The sequence below is a fragment of the Acomys minous genome (genome assembly GCF_964271855.1).
Source record: "Acomys minous genome assembly, chromosome: 6".
Taxonomy (NCBI): domain Eukaryota; kingdom Metazoa; phylum Chordata; class Mammalia; order Rodentia; family Muridae; genus Acomys; species Acomys minous.
In genome coordinates, this window is record NC_140487.1 from 66,695,218 (window position 1) to 66,715,509 (window position 20,292).

General features: G+C 39.2%; 2 protein-coding genes across 2 annotated transcripts in view; both read right to left on the reverse strand.

Annotated features, from left to right (window-relative positions):
• Positions 1 to 20,292, reverse strand: part of MGAM (maltase-glucoamylase) — a 203,059-nt gene that overhangs the window by 33,535 nt on the left and 149,232 nt on the right. The gene's annotated exons all lie outside the window — the stretch shown is intronic.
• MGAM2 (maltase-glucoamylase 2 (putative)) overlaps positions 1 to 20,292 on the reverse strand; it is a 55,647-nt gene that overhangs the window by 7,525 nt on the left and 27,830 nt on the right. Inside the window, exons 15-28 of the mRNA XM_084785812.1 lie at positions 19,575 to 19,692; positions 16,110 to 16,281; positions 15,472 to 15,588; positions 11,983 to 12,137; positions 11,751 to 11,835; positions 10,844 to 10,900; positions 9,446 to 9,570; positions 8,564 to 8,652; positions 7,802 to 7,851; positions 6,029 to 6,196; positions 4,863 to 5,018; positions 3,212 to 3,445; positions 1,523 to 1,677; positions 297 to 465 (exon numbers count right to left, since the gene is read on the reverse strand). Coding sequence (XP_084641938.1) covers positions 297 to 465; positions 1,523 to 1,677; positions 3,212 to 3,445; positions 4,863 to 5,018; positions 6,029 to 6,196; positions 7,802 to 7,851; positions 8,564 to 8,652; positions 9,446 to 9,570; positions 10,844 to 10,900; positions 11,751 to 11,835; positions 11,983 to 12,137; positions 15,472 to 15,588; positions 16,110 to 16,281; positions 19,575 to 19,692 — 1,850 coding nt within the window. The remainder of the gene's footprint in view (positions 1 to 296; positions 466 to 1,522; positions 1,678 to 3,211; positions 3,446 to 4,862; positions 5,019 to 6,028; positions 6,197 to 7,801; positions 7,852 to 8,563; positions 8,653 to 9,445; positions 9,571 to 10,843; positions 10,901 to 11,750; positions 11,836 to 11,982; positions 12,138 to 15,471; positions 15,589 to 16,109; positions 16,282 to 19,574; positions 19,693 to 20,292) is intronic.

Sequence of the window (20,292 nt, forward strand, 5' to 3'; positions counted from 1 at the left end):
AGCATTGATTATATTATGCTATCATTGTTTTAATATCCCTGAGTATCTCGGTAAATTTTTAGTTGAGCACGTAATGTAATATTTTACAAAATAAATAAAACTCGTGTTCAGCAGAAGTAGAGAAGTTAAATGTTTTGCAAGCAAAGAATATGACGTCACGTACCCCCTTGCACTGAAAGCGTAGTGCATCAGTACAAGGAGAAGCTGATGAATATAGAATCAGTTACAAATGTGCATATGAGTTTGAATAAATTGAGATAAAGAGAACTGGTTGCTAATTTTATTCATGTCCTTACAGATGGTGGCTCATCCCGAGAAAACATTCCCCACGTGTTCCAACTCATGTTCCTTCTGAAAGATGTGTGCTCTGACTCGCCGAGGCCATAGATGTACGGAGAGGGAAGCCGAGTTGAAATGGAAAGGAACATCTCGTTGAAGTTGAAGCCAGGGAGCTGAGAATCCCAACTGCAATGCAAAAGCAAACTTCCGTCACAGGGCTAGAGGTCACGGGGCCCGAGAAAACACAGTACACATCTGGGTACCTAATTCACACGGAAGCCTCCAACTATTGAACATCTGGATTCAGCTTCAAATGCTGTGAGATGACCCAGGTCATAGCTGCGTCCATATTAAGTTCTAGATGCCCACATTTGCATTTGTATTCTGCGGTTGGCAAGACTGAGAGTCCGGTTTTGTTTTTTTGTTTTTTTTTTTTCTGGGTCATGAGCTCACTGAGAGGCAAGACCACGTCTCCCTCATCCTTTTCTCCCCAGTTTATAAAGCCTGGCACATCAGCTCAGGAAAACCTGTGGGTGAGGCCTACGTGCACTAGAAACACTTGAAACTCTTAGAACAAACGTTTTTAGATTGCAAGAAATTTCCCGAACACAGAAACAGAGGAAGTTTGATACTCAAATCAACAAAAGTCACACACAGAGAAATCACACATGCCCGTAAAGGTCACGGTCTCTAATGGGGCAGGGAACTTCCTCTCCTGAGGCAAAATCCAGACCCTCAGCAGTAAGGCAAGAGCAGAGAGATGGCGTGACTGATGACTGACAATCCTTGCATATGTAATACCATGGAAAGGCTTTGTCAGTGATGAGAACAGAAGCAAAGACTTTAAGAAGCCATTTCTCTCTCCCTACGAACCTCTGTCCCTCTCTCTTGACTTCTCATTTGTTTTTTTTTTTAATGTAGCTTAATCAAGAAAAGACTCATGACCTATTAAATCTATTGTTCTTACTAGGTAATTTTCTGTTCTCATTAGCAGTTACAAGAAACAACGTATTTTCTTTTTCTGAAATCAAATAACACGTAGGGTTTAAAAAAATTTTTTTCTGAGTTAATGACTGATAGAAAAACAAATTCCCTAGAGAATCAGGAGAAATTGCTCTTCACATCAACAAACATGCTCATGATTATGTATTGTACCAGAGATTAGTGGTTCACTTGCAGTAATTAGAATTATTACATTTAGATCTATAGTCACTTTGATTGGGAACAAATAAATATAGCTTACATCACAGCCCTGGAGCTTTTACGTCTAATTTGGAGTCCAAACGGGTTGGTCTTCACCGTGACATTATACAGGCAGTTCTCGGAAGAGCCAAGAGGCGAAGGAGGGATGTTCAGAGGTACTGGGACCTCATACCTTTTGCTAGTGGAACTGAAAATCTGGGAAGGAGAAAAGGAAGTTCTAGCAGGATCTTCCGAGGATGCTGATACACGTTAAGAGTTCCCACTGCAGGAGCCACTAAAACTATTGGAAGTGAATTAGAGTCTCTCCTGTGTTTCCCACAAACCAAATTCACGTGTCTCAGAGAGAGATGGGGTAGGGTGTGTATATATATATATATATATATATATATATATATATATATATATATATATATATATATATATATACATATATATGATGTCAATACTGATGATCATAATAGAAGATGCAAAACTGTGGTGGATCTCAGTTCACATCCTAACTAGCTGTCAACCCATTCCTGACCTTTACTTCTTCTGAAAACTTCTACTTCTGCATCTGTAAGACAGGGGTTTGCATTAATGGTCTGTTGTTTTTGTTTGTTTGTTTTGGCTGGCCTATTTAGATGAGGCTGGCCTCCAATTCATAGAGATCCACCTGTCTCTGCCCCTTGAGTACTGGGATTAAAGGCATGCACTACCACACCTGACCATTAACAGTCTTTCAAAGGCCTCATCTGTAACAGCCTTGGGCCAAAAAACATCTGTGTTAAGAACCAGCAAAGTGTTCTTGTGGGACTCTTTTTTAAATTTTTGTACATATACATTTATATTATTACACATATATACAATAAACTACATATATCAAGAAGAATCACAAAAAATCAGGAATTATATTAACATTACATTCATAATGTTTTGGCTATTTGTATTTGGCAACCTTGAAGAAAACGTCTTTACTATCTTGGTGAGTCTAAAATTCTGAATGTAAATCAATATCTATCATATCTCATCTTTATCAACTTAAAATATCTATCTAGTCCTAGAAACATCTTAAGCCCTAAACAACTAAGCTTAATCGTAAAATGAAATTATCTGGTCTTCAACCCCATCAGAGACTTGAGAAGGAATAAAATTAATTACTTGAGTAAACAGGAAGTGCAGATTAGCAGCCTCCGAAGTGAAAAAAGTGACAGAGACAGTTTTCTGCCTGAACAGTCACCAAAAACTCTTCATAATCTTGGGGCATCATCTTCATCCTTCTAGCCCAATATATCTGACAGACATATTTGTGAGGCAGGAACTATTGAGGACTTGCTTATCCTATCTTGGCAGAGTTTGGCTGTCGACTCTGCCTGCATCCAAGCTTGGCCGTTTTTAGGCAGAATTCTGTCTGTGGCTGGGATTCTTAACAGTGAGAGTGAGGACTGTCTCTGAGTCTTTTGCATGCTTTGGGGACCCTTTTCCTCCTGCTGGGTTGCTTTACCCAGCCTTGATATGAGGTATGTGCCCAGATTTATTGTAACTTGTTATTCCAAACCAAACTATGTTATGTTTGGTTTACCCTTTTCTGAAGGGAAATGGACAAAGAGGAGTGGATGTTGGGGAGGGGAGAGGTGGAAGCGAGGGACGGGGAGGATAAGAGAGAAGGGAAACTATAATTAGCGGGATGGAATATGTGAGATAAGGATTAAAAAAAAAAAAGAACCAGCAACTTTAATGTGAGGATTACCTTGAACTGCAGCATGTTTTCTGTATGGTAAGTCACACTCAGTTTTAGAGAGCTGACCCTTCCAGAAAGAGGATCAGAGACAACACTTGGCGCTGCTGCTGCCCGGGCAGATGTTGAGTTTGCCAGAAGGGTCAGTTCCATGGAGATGCCTGTGGCCTGGTACCGGATGTTACTAGCAGCATACTGGGGAATGGTGTCGTAGAAACAGGTAGGCACTCCAGGAGTAGCTGTGTGCTAGAACAGTAGGAAGAACTCCTGGTGAGCTTCTACACTACAGTTTTTGACCACATCCCCTGAATGGGGAGACCTGGTGGCACTCAGAGGAAGGATAGCAGGCTACCAAGAAGAGACTTGATACCCTATGAGCATATACAGGGGGAGGAAGTCCCCCTCAGCCACAGTCATAGGGGAAGGGAGTAAGGGGAAAGTGGGAGGGAGGGAAGAATGGGAGGATACAAGGGATGGGATAACCATTGAGATGTAACATGAATAAATTTTAAAAAAGTTTTTTAAAGATTCTAATTACTGAAGAAGCCAATAAACACAGAGTAAGCTTCTAAGAACTTTAAATTAGGTTTAATTGCTCCCCACAAACATTGATAAGCCCTAATGCCTGTAGTGTACATTTGACATGTTGGAGATATCTTTGCAGATGATCAAGTTAATATGAAGTTGGTAAGATGAGCTTCAATCCAATATGACTAGTGTGTTTAGTAGGAGGGAGAATTGAGATACAGTCAAGCACACATTCAGGAGGACACCATGTAGTCATGAAGGCAGAGATCTTACACAAGCTGAGAAAATGTGACACCTTTATAGAAAACCACTAGAATCTAAGTGTGAATAATAGAGCAGATCTCTCCCACGGTCCTCAGAAGGAACCAGCCCTGTCAACAGTCTGATCTCAGACTTCTTAACTATATCTGGAGATAATAAAGTTGGTATTCTCTAAGCCAGTGAATTTATAAAACTATAGCACCCAAGGCAAAGGATCCAGATATGATCACTCACAACACACACACACACACACACACACACACACACACACACACACACACACACACATCCCTTCTATAAGGAGTGTGTCAGGTAGGATCCTGCTGGATTTCTACTGCTCCCAACACAATTACTAGCTTTTTCTGTTTTCATTCTCTCCATTATTAAAAAAAAAAAATGGACAAGACTCCTACTTCCTGTTTGGGTTTTCCAATAAACAAAGGCTGTTCACTTACGATATTCAATGCTCAGTGTGTACTATGATGGTAAAATGGTTTTTCTAACATATATCAGTTACAAAAATAATGTTTCATGGTGATATATTTATAAATGCATATAACACAGTTTAACTATATTCATCCTTGTAATACCTTCTAATCTCATTCTCCAATCTCTTTGATCCTCTTAATCTTCTCTTATAGTTCAAAAATAAGATTTTGAATAATATAGTTAAAGCAGCAATTAGAATGGCAGTGATTTTTTTAGATACAGGGTATCTGAGGGAAACACAGATCAACCATCTATCACATGCATTACACAACATGCGTATCAGTACGCCCTGATGATGACCATTAAGTTGTCAACTGTTTGAAAGTGCTTTCCAGCTGTACTTTCTGTAGAAATAATACAACTTCCTGGTCACTGTGGTCATTACCTCCCAAAGGCACCCCCGCTGCTTGCAGCTCTCCTCGGATACTGCAGGATCCTCAGGGAAGCAGTTAAACTTCTCCAGGTCGCTGACTACAAAATTCCACTTAATGGAAAATTCCTGTCCCAGTTTCAGTCCTGTGAGGTTATATATGGTCAACACCTAGGCCAAGAGAAACCAGGTGACAAAACAGGTGATTCAGAGGTATGGAGATAATGTCCTTGATGATGCTCAGGAAGTCAGGACCAGGCTCATTCTCCCAATATCACCTCAGAATATTTGGAACTTGCTTGATTGCTGACATTTTGGGACCATTGTGAAAGTATGGGATGTAGAGCAATTTAGGAGTGCAGATCACAGCATGGCTATCATTTTTAGGCTTTTTATCCTTCTGGTATGATGCTTCTTACTGAGACTAAATATGGCGGTAATCAATAGCTCAGTCAGTGGTGTTGAGCATGCACAGGAGCCACACACTGTGACAATCATGTTACATATTATGTTCATTAATTCTATAGGATGACCCAGTGCTGTGAGTACTATGGTGTGTCCATGATACAAATTTAATCACATGCCTAAGACAATAGCCCACATCAGTGCCTCATTGTGGCACTGTGTCCTCGAAGTTTTGTTCCTATCCTGTGCTATGTGTACTTTCTGGTGAAAGGTGGCTTACATAAGAAACAAAGAACGTCTCAGGACTTACAGGAGCGGGCCAATAATTATTATCCTCTAGATGAGTTTATCAAGTAATCACTCAGTGATAACTAAGTCAGTACAGCTTATGTTTTCTCCCAAAGCTTACAGCAACGGCAGCAAAGAAAAGCATCAGCTGCGTCTCAAGGGTAGTTCTAACTTTAACAAAGGGCACACCATAAATGTCTCAGAAGCAGGACAATTTATTGACCCTCATTTTTACTGCTCCATCTGAGACTATCATGTCTAGTTTTGAATTAGCAGAAAAAAAACTGCTCTTGAGGCATCAACTCTTGTGATCTTTCTTAGTAGGATTCATACTAGCATGCACACATTTCTTTTATGGTACGGTGGCTGTCCCAATAATAAAATTGTCTCTGTGAATATCCAGACTCACAGAGGCCATGGATGGAAAGCTATTAGAATCCCAGGGCAGGCCTTTCATCCAGAATCTTGTGGATGGGATGGTCTCTTACCTTCGTTGAGTCATTGTAGTTGTAGCTTGAAATGGGAGTGATAATGTTATTATATGAGACATTAAAATCAGTTGGTTCTTTGTCCATCCCCAAGACTCTGATGTCTGTGAAAATGAGGTCATTAGGATCCACATAATTACCATTTATAATTTTTGCCTGTAAATGGTTCTGCGGAGGAGGGAGAAAGTCATTTTAGAGATTGGATGTAACATCCAGAATCCCTTGATATCCAAGGTGGTTTTTTTTCTATTTTCTAATTGATTTTCTTTTCTAAGTTATCAATGACTACCTCTAGGGCAAGTGTTGACTCAAACACAAGCACTCTCGTCCTTTGGTTAACTGGCTCTTTTATGATCCTATTGCTCAGAAAATATAATCCGAACTTACAGAAAGTTTCAGAAGTTACAAGGCAAAGAATGAGACCCAAGCACACACAAAACCAAGTCTCTCTATCTCTGTCTCTGTCTCTGTCTCTGTCTCTGTCTCTGTCTCTGTCTCTGTCTCTGTCTCTCTCTCTCTCTCTCTCTCTCTCTCTCTCTCTCTCTCACACACACACACACACACACACACACACACATACACACACACACACACACACACACACACACACCATCCACAGTAATTTTTATTTTAGTATTAATGAAACAAGTTAAATTTTATGAATAATTACTATATGGCAGGCATGGTGCTAAGTATCTTGAATATATTATCCCATTTAGATAGGCCAGCAAGTTGTAAGTCTGCAATCTCCATTTTTTTTCAGATTAAGGTACTAACTCACAGAGAAATTAAATAACTTGCTTATAGAAACAGAGTTGAAAAGCAGCAAAGCTGAGCTAAGCCCAGAAGTAGGTGAGGGAAAATGGCACATTTTGCTAAGTACAAAGAATACAACTCCAATGTACCGCACTAGTATTTGAAATTAAAAAAAAAAAAAACATTATAGTGGAGGAAGGAGCCATTTTAAAATAAGGCACTGGGACACCTGGACCCATAGGCAAAAAGTTGAACTTTGACCTAAATATGCTAATTAGTCCAAAATAGATAATAGATGATAAATTAGATATAGATAGTAAAACTTTAAGAAAATGTTTCGGAAAAGCAAAATTAAACGTCAGAGAATACTAAGGTTTCAAGACCAGGTTGAGTTATTAAGACATGATATCAAAAGGCATGATCCAGCACAGAAAATAATGATAAATTAGGCATACCCAAATGTAAAGGTTTGCTTTATGAAAATCTTCAAGAGGAAGAAAAGAGAAACCTACATATAGAATAAAAGATCTGAAAACCACATAATGAAGGACAGGTTTCACAGATATTTAAGGACTATTTAAAATGAGCTGGTAACCAACACAGAAAACCATCCAATCAGAACATGGACAAATATGTGGTATTTCACCCAAGATAATATAAAAAAAAAAAAAAGCAGGTAGACCTATGCAAAACTTTCAACATGATTAGACATTGAAGAAATAGCAAAACAAGTTAAAGTCACAAGAAATGGTCACGCAGAAAGGCTAAGATGAAAACACTGACAAGTTTCAAACACAAGCAAGTATGTAGAGAAAGAGCATCACTTACATATTAGTGGTAAAAATATAAAATGGACAGCCACTCTGGAAAGTCGTTCAGATGTGTCTTATATAATAATAAATGAACCAATTTAAGACTTATACATGCATTTCGGAGAACTGAAAACACATATAGAACACCAAAACCTCAAAAAATAATCACACTAAGAAACATGAAATGTGTGTTCCATGAACTTACAGATGTAACAGAGAAATCATAGAGAATGTACTCCTCTTCAGATACTGTGCCTGAAAGAGATGGGCAGATGCATATGCACCGTTGCTATGGGAAACAATGGAACTGTGGAGTCACATCCTCCTCACTTGAATTCTTTTGCATATAGTTCTGCTCTTCCAAAAGCCCGCTTTTGCCAGCTTTACTTTCTCTGATGGTGCCCCGTGGCTCCACTTGCTAGCATTTAAAATATTTTCATTTTCCTCTGGTTCTTTATTTTCTTTTGACTGAGTTTGTCAAGGTCAATGTTTATGGTTCATTCATCTCTATATGCTTTGCATGCAGTGTAATAATAGTTATTAAATATTAATAAATTCTTATTCTATTCAGTCTAAAAGCTCCAGTGTTGTGGTCACTTTACATCTTACAGTGCAAAACATAAGACCTACATCAGATATGTCTTTCTCAGTGGTAACTTAAACGACGTCTCTAAGCTATTAACAAAAAGGTATTGCTTGATATTAATGATGATATACAATAAAGAATCTATGCAATATTATTTATTGCTTTGGCCATGTCAGTGACACATATAAAGTTTGCATATAAAGCCTCTTTTAATTCATTGTCCTTAGATAATGGAGCTTTTAGCATGAGTTTTAATTTTCCTAGCTACTAAAATGTCCTATGATACTAAAATATACAGCAATGATAACGGGTTTGGTGCCTTATTGGGAAGACTATGGTGACAAATTTTCACTAAGATCCACTGCCAGTGGGAAAGTCTACCTTTAGACACACCATCATCCCAGTACAACTGGCCCTTGGCTTCTCGCTTATAATCCAAGGCAACAATGAGTCCCAAGGGATTCTTCCGGCTGAGGAGAAAAATTTCCAGTTTCAGACAATGAAGGAAAGACATAAACAGATGAATTTCCCCCTCAATAAATGCACCTCTTCATCAATCTTCCCCTTGATGAATCTAACCCTGGATGCCAAGGGATGGATCCTCCAGAGTCAACTCCAGAAACTGAGTTTATATTAGCATTTTATGGAAATACAACTGTGGAAAGGTAGTAGAGTATGGAAAAGAGAGATGTAAGGTTAATGGTGGGGTGAGGTGGGTTTGTGGAAACTGGGTTTGTGACCATTTTAGCAATGCCCTGTGACAGGCATTCTTGTGTGTTCCAGACACTGTCATATGCATTAATTTACTTAACCCTCACAAAGGTGCTAAAATATCAAACTGTCATCTTCTCCAGTTTATCAATAACAAATGTGAACACAGAGATGCTGTCTGAGGTTAACAAAGGCCAGAGTTTCAATTCAGTTTCTTCAGATCTGAGACCTGATCCAATCTATGTTGGCTTTTGCCTCCTACTCAATTCTTCTCACACACTGGGGAAAACACCCTAAGATAATGCCTGTCTATAGGGAACTCTTCATGGAAATTATTTGACTATTCCTATACTCTCATTTAATCCAATAGAAGAACTACAAAAGTGAGACTATACTTACTTATCTGAAGAGAATTTGGGATTAATGTCAAAATGAAGAGGAGATTGCTGACAGTAGTTGGATTCCATTTGGCTCATGTATTCTTGGTCCTTGCTTGCCCCTCCCACAAAGCCCCACTGAGCATCAGAGTAGTTTGAAGACACAGGAGCTTACCTGGCCTCTGTGGTTGTGTTTGGTTGCTGGGTGGGAAATATGTAGCCACCTCGAAGATGAAGCCCTATCTTGTCATTTGGTAGTGTCATGTCTACAAATTGTTTCCTCCATTGGATGGCCAGTTCCTAAGCAAGAAAAGGAAAAGAAACCAGATAGGGTTCTGCAGCCATAAAACACCTTACAGATCCTCTGGTCCAGTCAATCTATTTTAAAGACAAGAAGATGGGGATCTCCAAACTGAGGTGATTTCCCCAAGGCATATGGGTAGTAGAGAGCAGAAAGAGATGAGACACTAACCTTGTCTATCTCTCACCATACTGCATGTTATAGCTTGTATCTTGGATATCCCCCACATTCTTATGAGTTAAAGGCTTGGTCCCTAGCTCAATGCTATTGGGGGCTTGTAGAAACTTCATGGGTGGACTTTAGCATAAACTTTTTTTAAAGATTTATTAATTTTTGTGTATATGCATGTATACCTGCATGCCAAAAGAGGGCATTGACCCCATTATAGATGCTTGTGAGTCACCATGTCGTTGCTGGGAATTGAACTCAGGTCCTCTGGAAGAGCAGACAGTGCTCATAACCACTGAGCCATCTCTCCAGCCCCAGCATAAACATTTAAGGCATTAGAGGAGTGTGTTCACTGGGAATTGTAAGGCCCTGGTTTCTTCCTTGTACTCTTTGTCACTTTCTAGCCATGAGGTTTTGTTTCTTTTTCCATGCTTTCATCAAATTAGGTTGCCACTGGCCCAAAGCAATAGAACCAAAGGCTAGAACTTCTGGAATTGAAAGGAAAGATATAGAGACCCTGTCTCCTTATAACCTTATTGTCTCAGATATTTATTACAGTAACAGAAAGTTGACTGCCTTACTATGATTTCAACATTGAGCTTTAATTCTCTGCTTTCTCAGACAATATTCAAGGAAATGATTAGTCTCAATTATCAGAATATCAATCATGTTGAGATGATTGAGATGGTGAAAATCTATAAAGCTACTGCAGGTATTAGGAATGGCTTCTACTGTGGCATGAATGTTAATATCCCTCTAAAGTTCATATGCTGGAACCTAATACTACATGTGATGTGATGTTATTAAGAGATGATCCCTCTGGACAAGGGATTGGGTCATGAGAGATCAGTGAGAAGCTACCACTGATGATGTTGCGAAGACTTGATCTTGGCTTTTATAGCCCCTTAGAGCTGTTGTCAGTAAAGCTCTGCTGTTTATAAATTACATAGTATGAAGTTGTTTTTTAAATACTATCCTGAATGGACTAAGATGCCTCAAAACATCACCCACAATCTACTGATTGCAAAGCCTTGTGTCATCCTCCCATGAACTCCCAAGACTTCTGTTTTAGAATTGTCCTCTTCTAGAAGCCACTTGACTTACTGTCTCATAGTCATACCAGATGTCATCTGGGATATAGGCTTTCACTTGGTCCATGCCCTAAGGAAATAAAGCCAGTAAGGAATATTAGCACACACATACACCTCTTTAGAATTTAGAGATTACCCCCACATCATTTCTCATGCCTATATGAGTAATCCTAAGAGCCAATTGAGATCATTCTGTTATACCAGTGAAAAGACACGGACCCAGAAAAGCCAAGCAGTTTATTCAAAGCCAAGCTGTACCTAGAAATTAAGTTCACTTTGTGTCTGTGTTCATGTGTTTTCTAAGAGAAGCAGAGTGTTTCATTCTCAGATCATGCCGTGCATTAATTCAGAGTAGACTGCCAACCACATCCACAGGAGAGCAAAGTCAGTGGTTGATTAGATGTAACTGTGACATCACCAGGTCAAAGAGCCTTTGTTCTCTATCTTTTCTTCTCCATTGCTATGGTAGGAATATTTTTTAACAAAATAACCATCATAATAGCAATCCTTCCCCCACACGCTACTTCTCAGCCTTGCCGATGGCGATACCTTCCTCTGCTCTACTTCCCCTCCTTACTCTTTCGCCCACTTATTCTGTCTTCCCAACCCAATCCCTCTGGATGAGACGATATCTAGATGGTCAGTGCACACACACAGTCCTACACACACCAAGGTATTCTTAGACCATATCAGTGCATGGCCACATGCACATAGTCTTTAGAGGTAATTTTACAGCATAGAAACTGTTTTATTTGATGCAAAATTGGAACTAAAAATTCTTATTTCCAAACATTCATCATGGCTGTCATTTATATTTAGACTTAAGTATAATCTTATACACTCAGCAACTGGATTGCTCAGCTATAACGCTATAAGGACAACTGTAACATCCCATTCCATTATTCAGGTAACAAACTTACTTCATATAACACAGGTGTGATGAGGAGTCCTGGCCCCCATAAGAACTGCTCATGTAAATCCCATGTGGCTGGGTCCTGATAGAACCTATAAAACACAGAGCATGCTCACAGTGAAGTGAGTGCAATTTCCAAAATCAGACAGCAACACATCACATATCTTAATGGACCTTGTTACCCTAGAAAGGTAAAGGGAACTTGTGATCTGAAGGGAGCGCTTGGTCTAGAAACTCACTCATGTACCAGGGGTCTGGCTACTGTCTCCCCCAGTGTGTGAGCACGGTAGAAGAGGGTGTAGAGATAAGGCAGTAAGGTATAGCGGATGTTCAAATAATGTCTTGAGGATTGCAACAGCGCAGAATTAAGGCCAAAGGCAGCAGGGTCCTGGTCCTAGAAGGAAAGAGAAGTGATTAGTGACTACTTCTTTCTATTTTCCCAAATGAACACAGTCATGTTCTCTAGTTTGGAAAGGGATGGGAAATATTTTCAGAAGCCAATTGTTTCCTTTGTTTTATGGCTTTAAAAAAACCTCAAGGATCACATGACTTCTCCAATACAGATGTGCAAGCAGAAGTCATGATCTTCTTAGTGTGGACTACAGCAGCCCTGCGTGACAAGAAGACACCACAAGGTTTTCAATGGACAGAAAGGGGCCAAAGGGGATCTACTCCCTTCAGAGACACTCCGATAAATTTTGAGATATTTTCTATTTCACTTTGGAAATAACAATAATAGTCATTTGATCTAAACTTGATTTTATAATTTTTAAAAACCCATTTACTTAAGTTGCATTGACTAACTATGATCTACATTCCAAATCTTTTCTTTTTCTAGGTTTGCTGTGTGTGTGTGTGTGTGTGTGTGTGTGTGTGTGTGTGTAATTGTTTTAGTCATCACAGTTAGTTTCATGTTCCACATTCCAAAGACAATGACCTTTGTATCTACCTTGGTATATTAGCACAATATGTAAAAAGACAATAAGGGAAAATTTGTGCAGATTGTATCAAAAAGCAAACAAAAATCCTTCAACAGAGAAATCTAATTTTCCTAGAGGAAAGACATGGCCTAAAGGAAAACATGTATCACCAATAATAAGCACTCCCTTTGTTTACTCTCTCTGTAGCTTGGAAGGTGTGAAAGATACACATATCACATTTGGCTTCTCATTCTGGATCACGTGACAGAATCAGAATTTTCTCCAAAATATATTCCTTTGTTTTTCTTTAAAAGAGGCCCAAGCTGCTTCACAAATACAGCCATTCTGTAATGCTAATGTTGGGTTCATGAAAACACTGAGGATAAACACAGAAGAAAATAGTGGGTTTGGGCCTCCATCATCTATCTGGCTTCCAGCTGAGAAAATCGAGGGCTGTACTGGCTGTTGTGGCGGCTGGGACACTGAGATGCAGTTTGTAATACTGAAGAACCCAGCTATGCCTAATTAATGATTAACCTAAGTGAAAATCATAAGACTGAGTCCATGTTTCCATTCATTATTTGATTGTTTTATAGGAATGTATTTTACATCAACTTCTAAAACTTTAACGCACAACTTTAAGAGTGTTAAAAGTACAAGCTGAGTTTTGAAGACTTGGTAAAAAGAATGGGATATAAATACCTTAAGCACTAATCTCTTATGCTGAACACAAGCTAAATAATAATGTTATGAATATATCGAGTCCCAAAAAATATATGTTAAGTGTCCCCTATTTGTTTCAAATTCCAAATTTAAATTTAAAAGGACATGCATAGTTCTTTACCAAAACTAGCTCTTTATGCTAGTGTCACCTGGGGGAGCTGCATGCAACCATCTACATGAGCCTTGACAAGCTGTATTTTGTGAACACTACCAATATTTCCTGCCCCAACTCACCTTCAAAATTAGTCATCTCTCTTCAGACCAGAAGTAAATAAAGGAACTCAAAAATACAATACTTGGAAGAATTGACTCTGCATCCTCCCAGAAAAGGCATGTCATTGCACAAAGGCAAGAGATAGAACCAAAATGACCGTGAAATTACTCAAATGAGCTGCTTTATTTTTGTATATGTATGTGTGTGTGTGTTATATACACGTTCTCTCATATGTGACTATTTGTCTGAGTTAGGGTTTTTAGTTGCCATGGTAACATACCATGACCATTAGAAGCTTGGGAAGCAAAGGGTTTATTTTGCTCATACTTCCACATCACATTCCATCATCAAAGGAGTTCAACGCAGGGCCTTGGGGAAGGAACTCAAATCAAGAGGCAGAAACTGATGCAGAGACCATGGAGGAGTACCTCTTATTCATTCCTCATGGCTTCCCCAAGTTCACTTCTTATTGCATTCAGGGCCAGCAACCTATGGTTGGTATCACCCATAGTGATCTGGGTCATCCTACATCCTCCATCAATCAAGAAGTGCACCACAGGCTTGCCCACAGGCGAATCTGATGGTGGTATTTTCTCTCAATTGAAGTTCACCTTCCAAAATGTCTCTAGCTTGTGTCAAGCTGACATAAAACCAGTCAACACACACACACACACACACACACACACACACTCATTTGGGTGTGAGTATAGAGGTGCAAAGTTGATGTTGACTGTCTTCTTTGATACACTTATTTACTGAGGCAGGATCTCTCATTGACCTGGAACTCACCAATTCAGGATAGTCTATCTAGCCTTCATATTTTGGAGATACCCTCTCTTTGCCTCTGGGATGCTGGAATTACAGGCCACTGTCACACCTGTCCAGCTTTTACCAAAGTTCTGTCACCCTAACTCTGCTCCTCACATTTGTTCAGCAAGCATTTTATCTATTAATTATTTCCAAAGCCCCTTTAAAATGAGTTTATTAAAACCAAAGTCACCCAGTTTGAAATATTTAAATTGCAGTTTACTTTATTAAAATAAAAAAATCGCTTTGTTTCTGCTGCATTGTAAACACCTTAAGAATGATTTTAACTATTTCTGTAGATTTTTCATATTAAAAATATTGTTTTAGATAAAGAGATAATAGTAGGATGAATCATGGGAAGTAATAGAGGGATGGTCTTCCAAAATTTTTCATACAAAGCAAAATGTTATAACAAGATAAAAAGCATTTTACATCACTGACCTACCCCTCCATAATCTTTCTCTCTTGCTCTCTCTTATGTAAGATTGATCTTCTTTATATTAAGCATATTAATATGTACATGGATATATTACACTATCTATTAATATGTTAATATAATTTAGTTTTATTAATAAATTTTTATCAATATGAAATTGATCTCCCAATGTACCATCTTCTACAAGATGATAGCAAGTGATCGAAGCAGTACAAATGATGGTGGTGGTAGAATCAGCCATTGAATCTAGGGCTTCCCATGTCCTGACTTTGTTTTTAAACAGGTCTTCTTATGTAGACCATTCTGAATTAAACTTGAAGCAACCCTCCCACCTCTGTCTTATGAATGCTGAGATTTACAGGCATGTGCCACCATGCCCTACTACTAGCATAGAAGATGTGCCTAAGGTTCTCACACCATTGTAGATGAGGTTTTGATCCAACTCAATATATAAATATGCATTCTTCCCACACTTTCATCCTTATTCCCTGCCTTTTAGAAATATCACTCAAGATTTACCTACTCCTATGACATGAGGGCCAGCACATAGGGGTTTTCTATAACCCTTCATTGAAAGCCAGTAGAAGTTATCCAAGAATGTCGCACCTTGTCTCTTAAAGAAACCCACCTTGTACCGAGGACCATTGTGATTCCTGGACAGTGGGTAAAATGCTCCAAGTTGCATCCACCTTGTGCAGAGTTCTTCTGTGACATTGTTTCTATAGCCACAGATGTTGGCCCCAACCTGTAGAATTAGCAGGCATGCAAACAAATGATTACTAGAAAGGCAAAATGATTTGCTGTGTTCTCATATAATGAAGGAAAGTGAGTTCTTACCAGTATTATTTAATGCTTAAAAGATGCCAAAGTCCTAGAGCGAGCCCCAGCCAAATGAAAGAAACAAGGGTGTGCTCATTATAGGATATACTAGGCAAACTGACTAGACAGGGCATCTGTATCAAGGGTCTGCCCTCATCACTCAGACCCTGATCTCATACCCGTTCACTGATGCTTTCCTGTCAGGATTTTTTCTCTTATACTTATCCATTTGGCTTGTAGTAATTCTTTCCTACCTATAGAGGCTACGTGAAAGATAAATCAATGCTAATATTCATATCATTATGTCTTCAGAACCATCTTACATCACACATAAAAATTGATTTTGCCAAAACATAGACAATGAGACACATTCCATAGTTTTTCAAACACCGTGAAGAATGGTAAGAGAAAAAGGAACAGAGGGCAAAGGTCAGGAAAGAGGCTTACCATGGGGATGCCAAATAGGTTAAACTCGAGGATGCTGGGGATGGACCATCTGAGATCATCCCAGGTGGCTGAATTGTTTCCCAGCCAGTGAGCAGCAAACTTGCCAGACCCGGCAAAGGTAGAACGTGATAAGATTAAGCTTCTACTGGAAGAGAAGACAGTCCCCAAGGCCCTGGGAAAAAAATTCAGCCAGTTGTGTATGAGGCAGCCTGTGACTGTCTAGAACTTAGCTTATGCCAGAAGCAGCAACCAGGTTTTCAACCAAATGGAAAACAACAAAAACAAAGTATCAAAAACTAGATTTGCAAAGAAATGCACTATTTTTAAGAGTTTCTTTTCACTTCTATGTAAGGCTTACTATCGTATATAAGATAATATAGATCAGTTCCAGCCTCCCAAAAAAATTCCTTCAGCATCTGTATTCCTCATTATAGTTTTTATGAACTCTGCATCTTGTATCTGATTTTGGTCTGGCTCCTTTGGAAGACAACATGTGTCACATGCCACAGTGAGTTAGATTCTGGTCCTATCTACTACAACAGTTTGTTTAGTTTAGTTTAGTTTAGTTTAGTTTAGTTTTGTTCCTTGGACCCTTTCATCCAGGCCTTGCTGCTCAGGCTCAGGTTCTGCTTTGGTGTGAACTGCAAGACAGGTTGATCTCCTGATCTTTATTGCACCATGCATTATCACTATGAGGAAGATTGTATTCAGCCTACACAAAACAAAACCGAAACAGGATCAGGCACGCAGCTGAAAGGTTAGAGAGACGGCCTTTTTGCAGCACCGATTAGATAATGTGCATCTTAGAAAAAACATCCATCCAGAGATCCTTCTGTTTCCCTTCCTCCTTTGTCTGTGTCTAGCCTATTTATGATCATTGCATGAGCTCTGAGAAAATCTGCCTCCTTTCATGCCAGAGAGAGAAAATTTTCACTCAGCCCACTGGCTGCTACCCCCATACTAATCCTCCAGTTAAGGCAGATCCATGCCTCCAGTTCTGATGTGCTGACCTCTTCTCTGAATGAAAAGTTTTGACTTTGGGGAGACAAAAGTCAGGTATGAGGAAGTAACAAAGGGTGGCCCAAACATTTACTTTTAAAATCCAACACTATCTCATGCCCAAGGGGCAAGGTCCATTTATCTTTACTGGTTTCTAGAAACTCAGCCTGTTCTTCCACGCTCAGGCATGTCAGAAAGACACCTGGTTCTCACTGAGTTACAATTACCTTTTAACTATTAACCACGGTGCTTACACGACTCTAGAATATATTAACAAAACCAATTATGACTTTACAGCACTTTTATCACATGCAGACACTGGCAGTGAAGCAATCTGAAATTCTTTTCCTTCTTACCATTCCCTGCCTCATGTGACCTATTCACTCCTCCTAGACACAAGCATTTAGGAGGAAAATCCTGCTAGAACCGGGAGGAACTAAGGGCAGCATCATTGCCATTCTCTTATTGTAGAGATGAGGCAACAGAATCTTGCTTGCTTGGTTTATTTTACAATAAAGATAGGAAAAGGAGAGGAGGGGGGAAGATGGAGGAAAGGAGAAAAAGGGAAAGGGGGTATCAAAGAAAAAAAGGAAGGTAAGAGAGACAGAAGGAAGACTAGAAGGGATGAGAAAAGAGGGTAAGTGTGATCAGGAATGGGTAGGTGTTCTTGGGGTTTGCCTTTACTGAGGTACAAACATGGGTGTTTTCTGTACAAAGATTGTTTCTCTCCTGGTCAGCCCATTGTAATATAATGTCATGACAGTGTTGAAAAACAGAAAAATATTCTCTGTCTTTGACCCAACATGTCCCATCATACCCCTGTCTCTCTCAAGCCAGGCATTTACTCCCCCGGCACATGGTCAACGCACTAGTCTACAAGCTAAGAGTGCAGGGTTTCCACGCAGGGTTTTATAGTCCAGCAAGAAGAAAATGGGCATCCATCTAAAATTATGAAACAGTGATTTTCCATGTTACAAAATAAAAGCAAAAATAAGTTTGTTTGTTGTGATAGGAAAAATAAAGCATATAAAATAGTCACAAAGGTTTCCAGAAATGACAGCATAGGTAAATTTCATACATTGGAGATTGGACAAGGCCAGGAAAGCTGTCTTGTTCAGGAGTGTCAGCTCATTGGCTATATGAAAGGATAAGTAGCATTTTAGCTGTGGAGGAGAGAAGTGCTACCTGAGCATAAAGAATGGAAAGTGAGAAATCTTCGTTATGAAGTGTTTCACAGTCTGCTCTAAGGAGTAATACTTTATCACATAGGAAAGAGTGTAATGAAAAAAAATACACTGGGGAAATAAATAAGAAACTTTAAAAATATCACTTTGACAGCACTGTGAAATAGTCCTTTGTAAGTTTTAACATCAATTCAATACATCTTGAGGTGTTAGTTAAAAGGCTGTTCCCATTCCTACAGTTCAGCCTGAGGCTCAAGATACTGAACATTATATCTTTCCTAGAGATGCTGATGTTGCCCGCCCCTTGAACCATACTTTGAATGGGTAGAGGACAAATGATTTGGACGTGGTTTAAAGTCAGAGAGGCAAGGAATGAATATTCATTAATGAGAAAAATAGTGAGGGCTTTAATTAAAATGTGACTGTGGAAAAATAAGAACTGATTATAATAAAATTTCAAAAGTATAAACAAAATATTTGAAAGCTGATTTCTAAATTTTTAGGAAAAAAATTAAAGATGGTATGAAGGTTCTCATTTCAGAGTCTCAGAGATAATAACGGCATTGCTACTAACTAAGACATGGAATTTAAAACTATTAGTCAGTGTGTTAGTTATTTTGAAAAACTAACTAAATGGAGCTGTGTGATTGGTATTTAAGACACTGAGAAGAGAGTAGGCTAGAAGCTACATATGGGGTGTGTGTGTGTGTGTGTGTGTGTGTGTGTGTGTGTGTGTGTGTACAGAGAAGAGGATTGAAAAGAAATGATCAATAAGTGAAGAGACAAGGGAGAAGGGTAAGATATAGCATATTGTCAGATGACAGTAAGACACCCGGCTGAACTTGAATTCCCAATAATCCAAATAAATACCTTTTAGCATAAGTACAGTATGTTCTATGAAAATTTAGCTTAGCATCTTGTCTCTTTTTAAATATGCTAAACTCTGTGGTGACCGTCACACATTCGGTAAAGGGACTATGGCTACTTTTCAGTTGGGGGCTCCAACTGCCTTATATTTTATTGCCCAAGAGTATCACTGAAATGGCAATGTGCCTTAGGGAAAAAAAAACAATCAAAATTAAACTCACAAGGAAAACCAAACTTTGTGCATCTTAAGTACCACTATATGCCAGTTTCTGTATTCTTATCATCACAAAAAAAAATTGAGCAACATATTTATGCAAGAGAACCCCATCTACTTTTCACCTCCCACATTCCACCCCCACCCCACCCCACCCCCATCTTCCCAAATGCAGAACCGGGTGGACAACCCAAGCCTTACAAGTCTGTGGCTCTTGCCATGGTGTGGCCATACAGGCTGTGGACGTCGTAGTGAAGGCCTGAGTAAAACTCTGTGTCCATGCAGAGGGTGCGTGCGAACAGAGAGCCATCCAGGACACCTAGAGAAAACACTCATCAGTGGGGTAACTCTCCACCAAACAACAGTGACAAAATAGACAACTTATCCTTTTCCTCCTTATTATTGTACCTTCACCAATATCCACTTTACAAAATCCCCACATTTACAATGTGACTCTTTACTGTTTCTATATCAGGACTCCATCAAGCCAACCATTGATTCCCTGGAGCTCACAAAGGATGACGGTGAGTGGAGACACCTGAGAATAAATACAAATTACCTAGAGTCTATCTGCATATACTGAACCTAAGAGACCTGCATGTGCAATGTGCAGGGGGGAGTGGTGTGGATACGGGCACACTCACTTTTATATCACAGTTTTTGAGAAGTAGGAGTCATGTGACAGCAGATATTTTCATGAAGAAGAATTCTAATCCCAATTCTGAGCATCCACATTGCGGTTTTTATATTTGCTCTTTTAAAAGCTAAAATGGTTTATGTTTTGTAAACTCATTTCCTCTATATGCATGCATGCCTGATGTATGCATGATGTATGCATAGACAATGGATACATGTATGATGTATGCCTTACCCTTGTGTGGGTCCTTACTAGGAGGCATAACTCCAGGAAGAGGTGTGA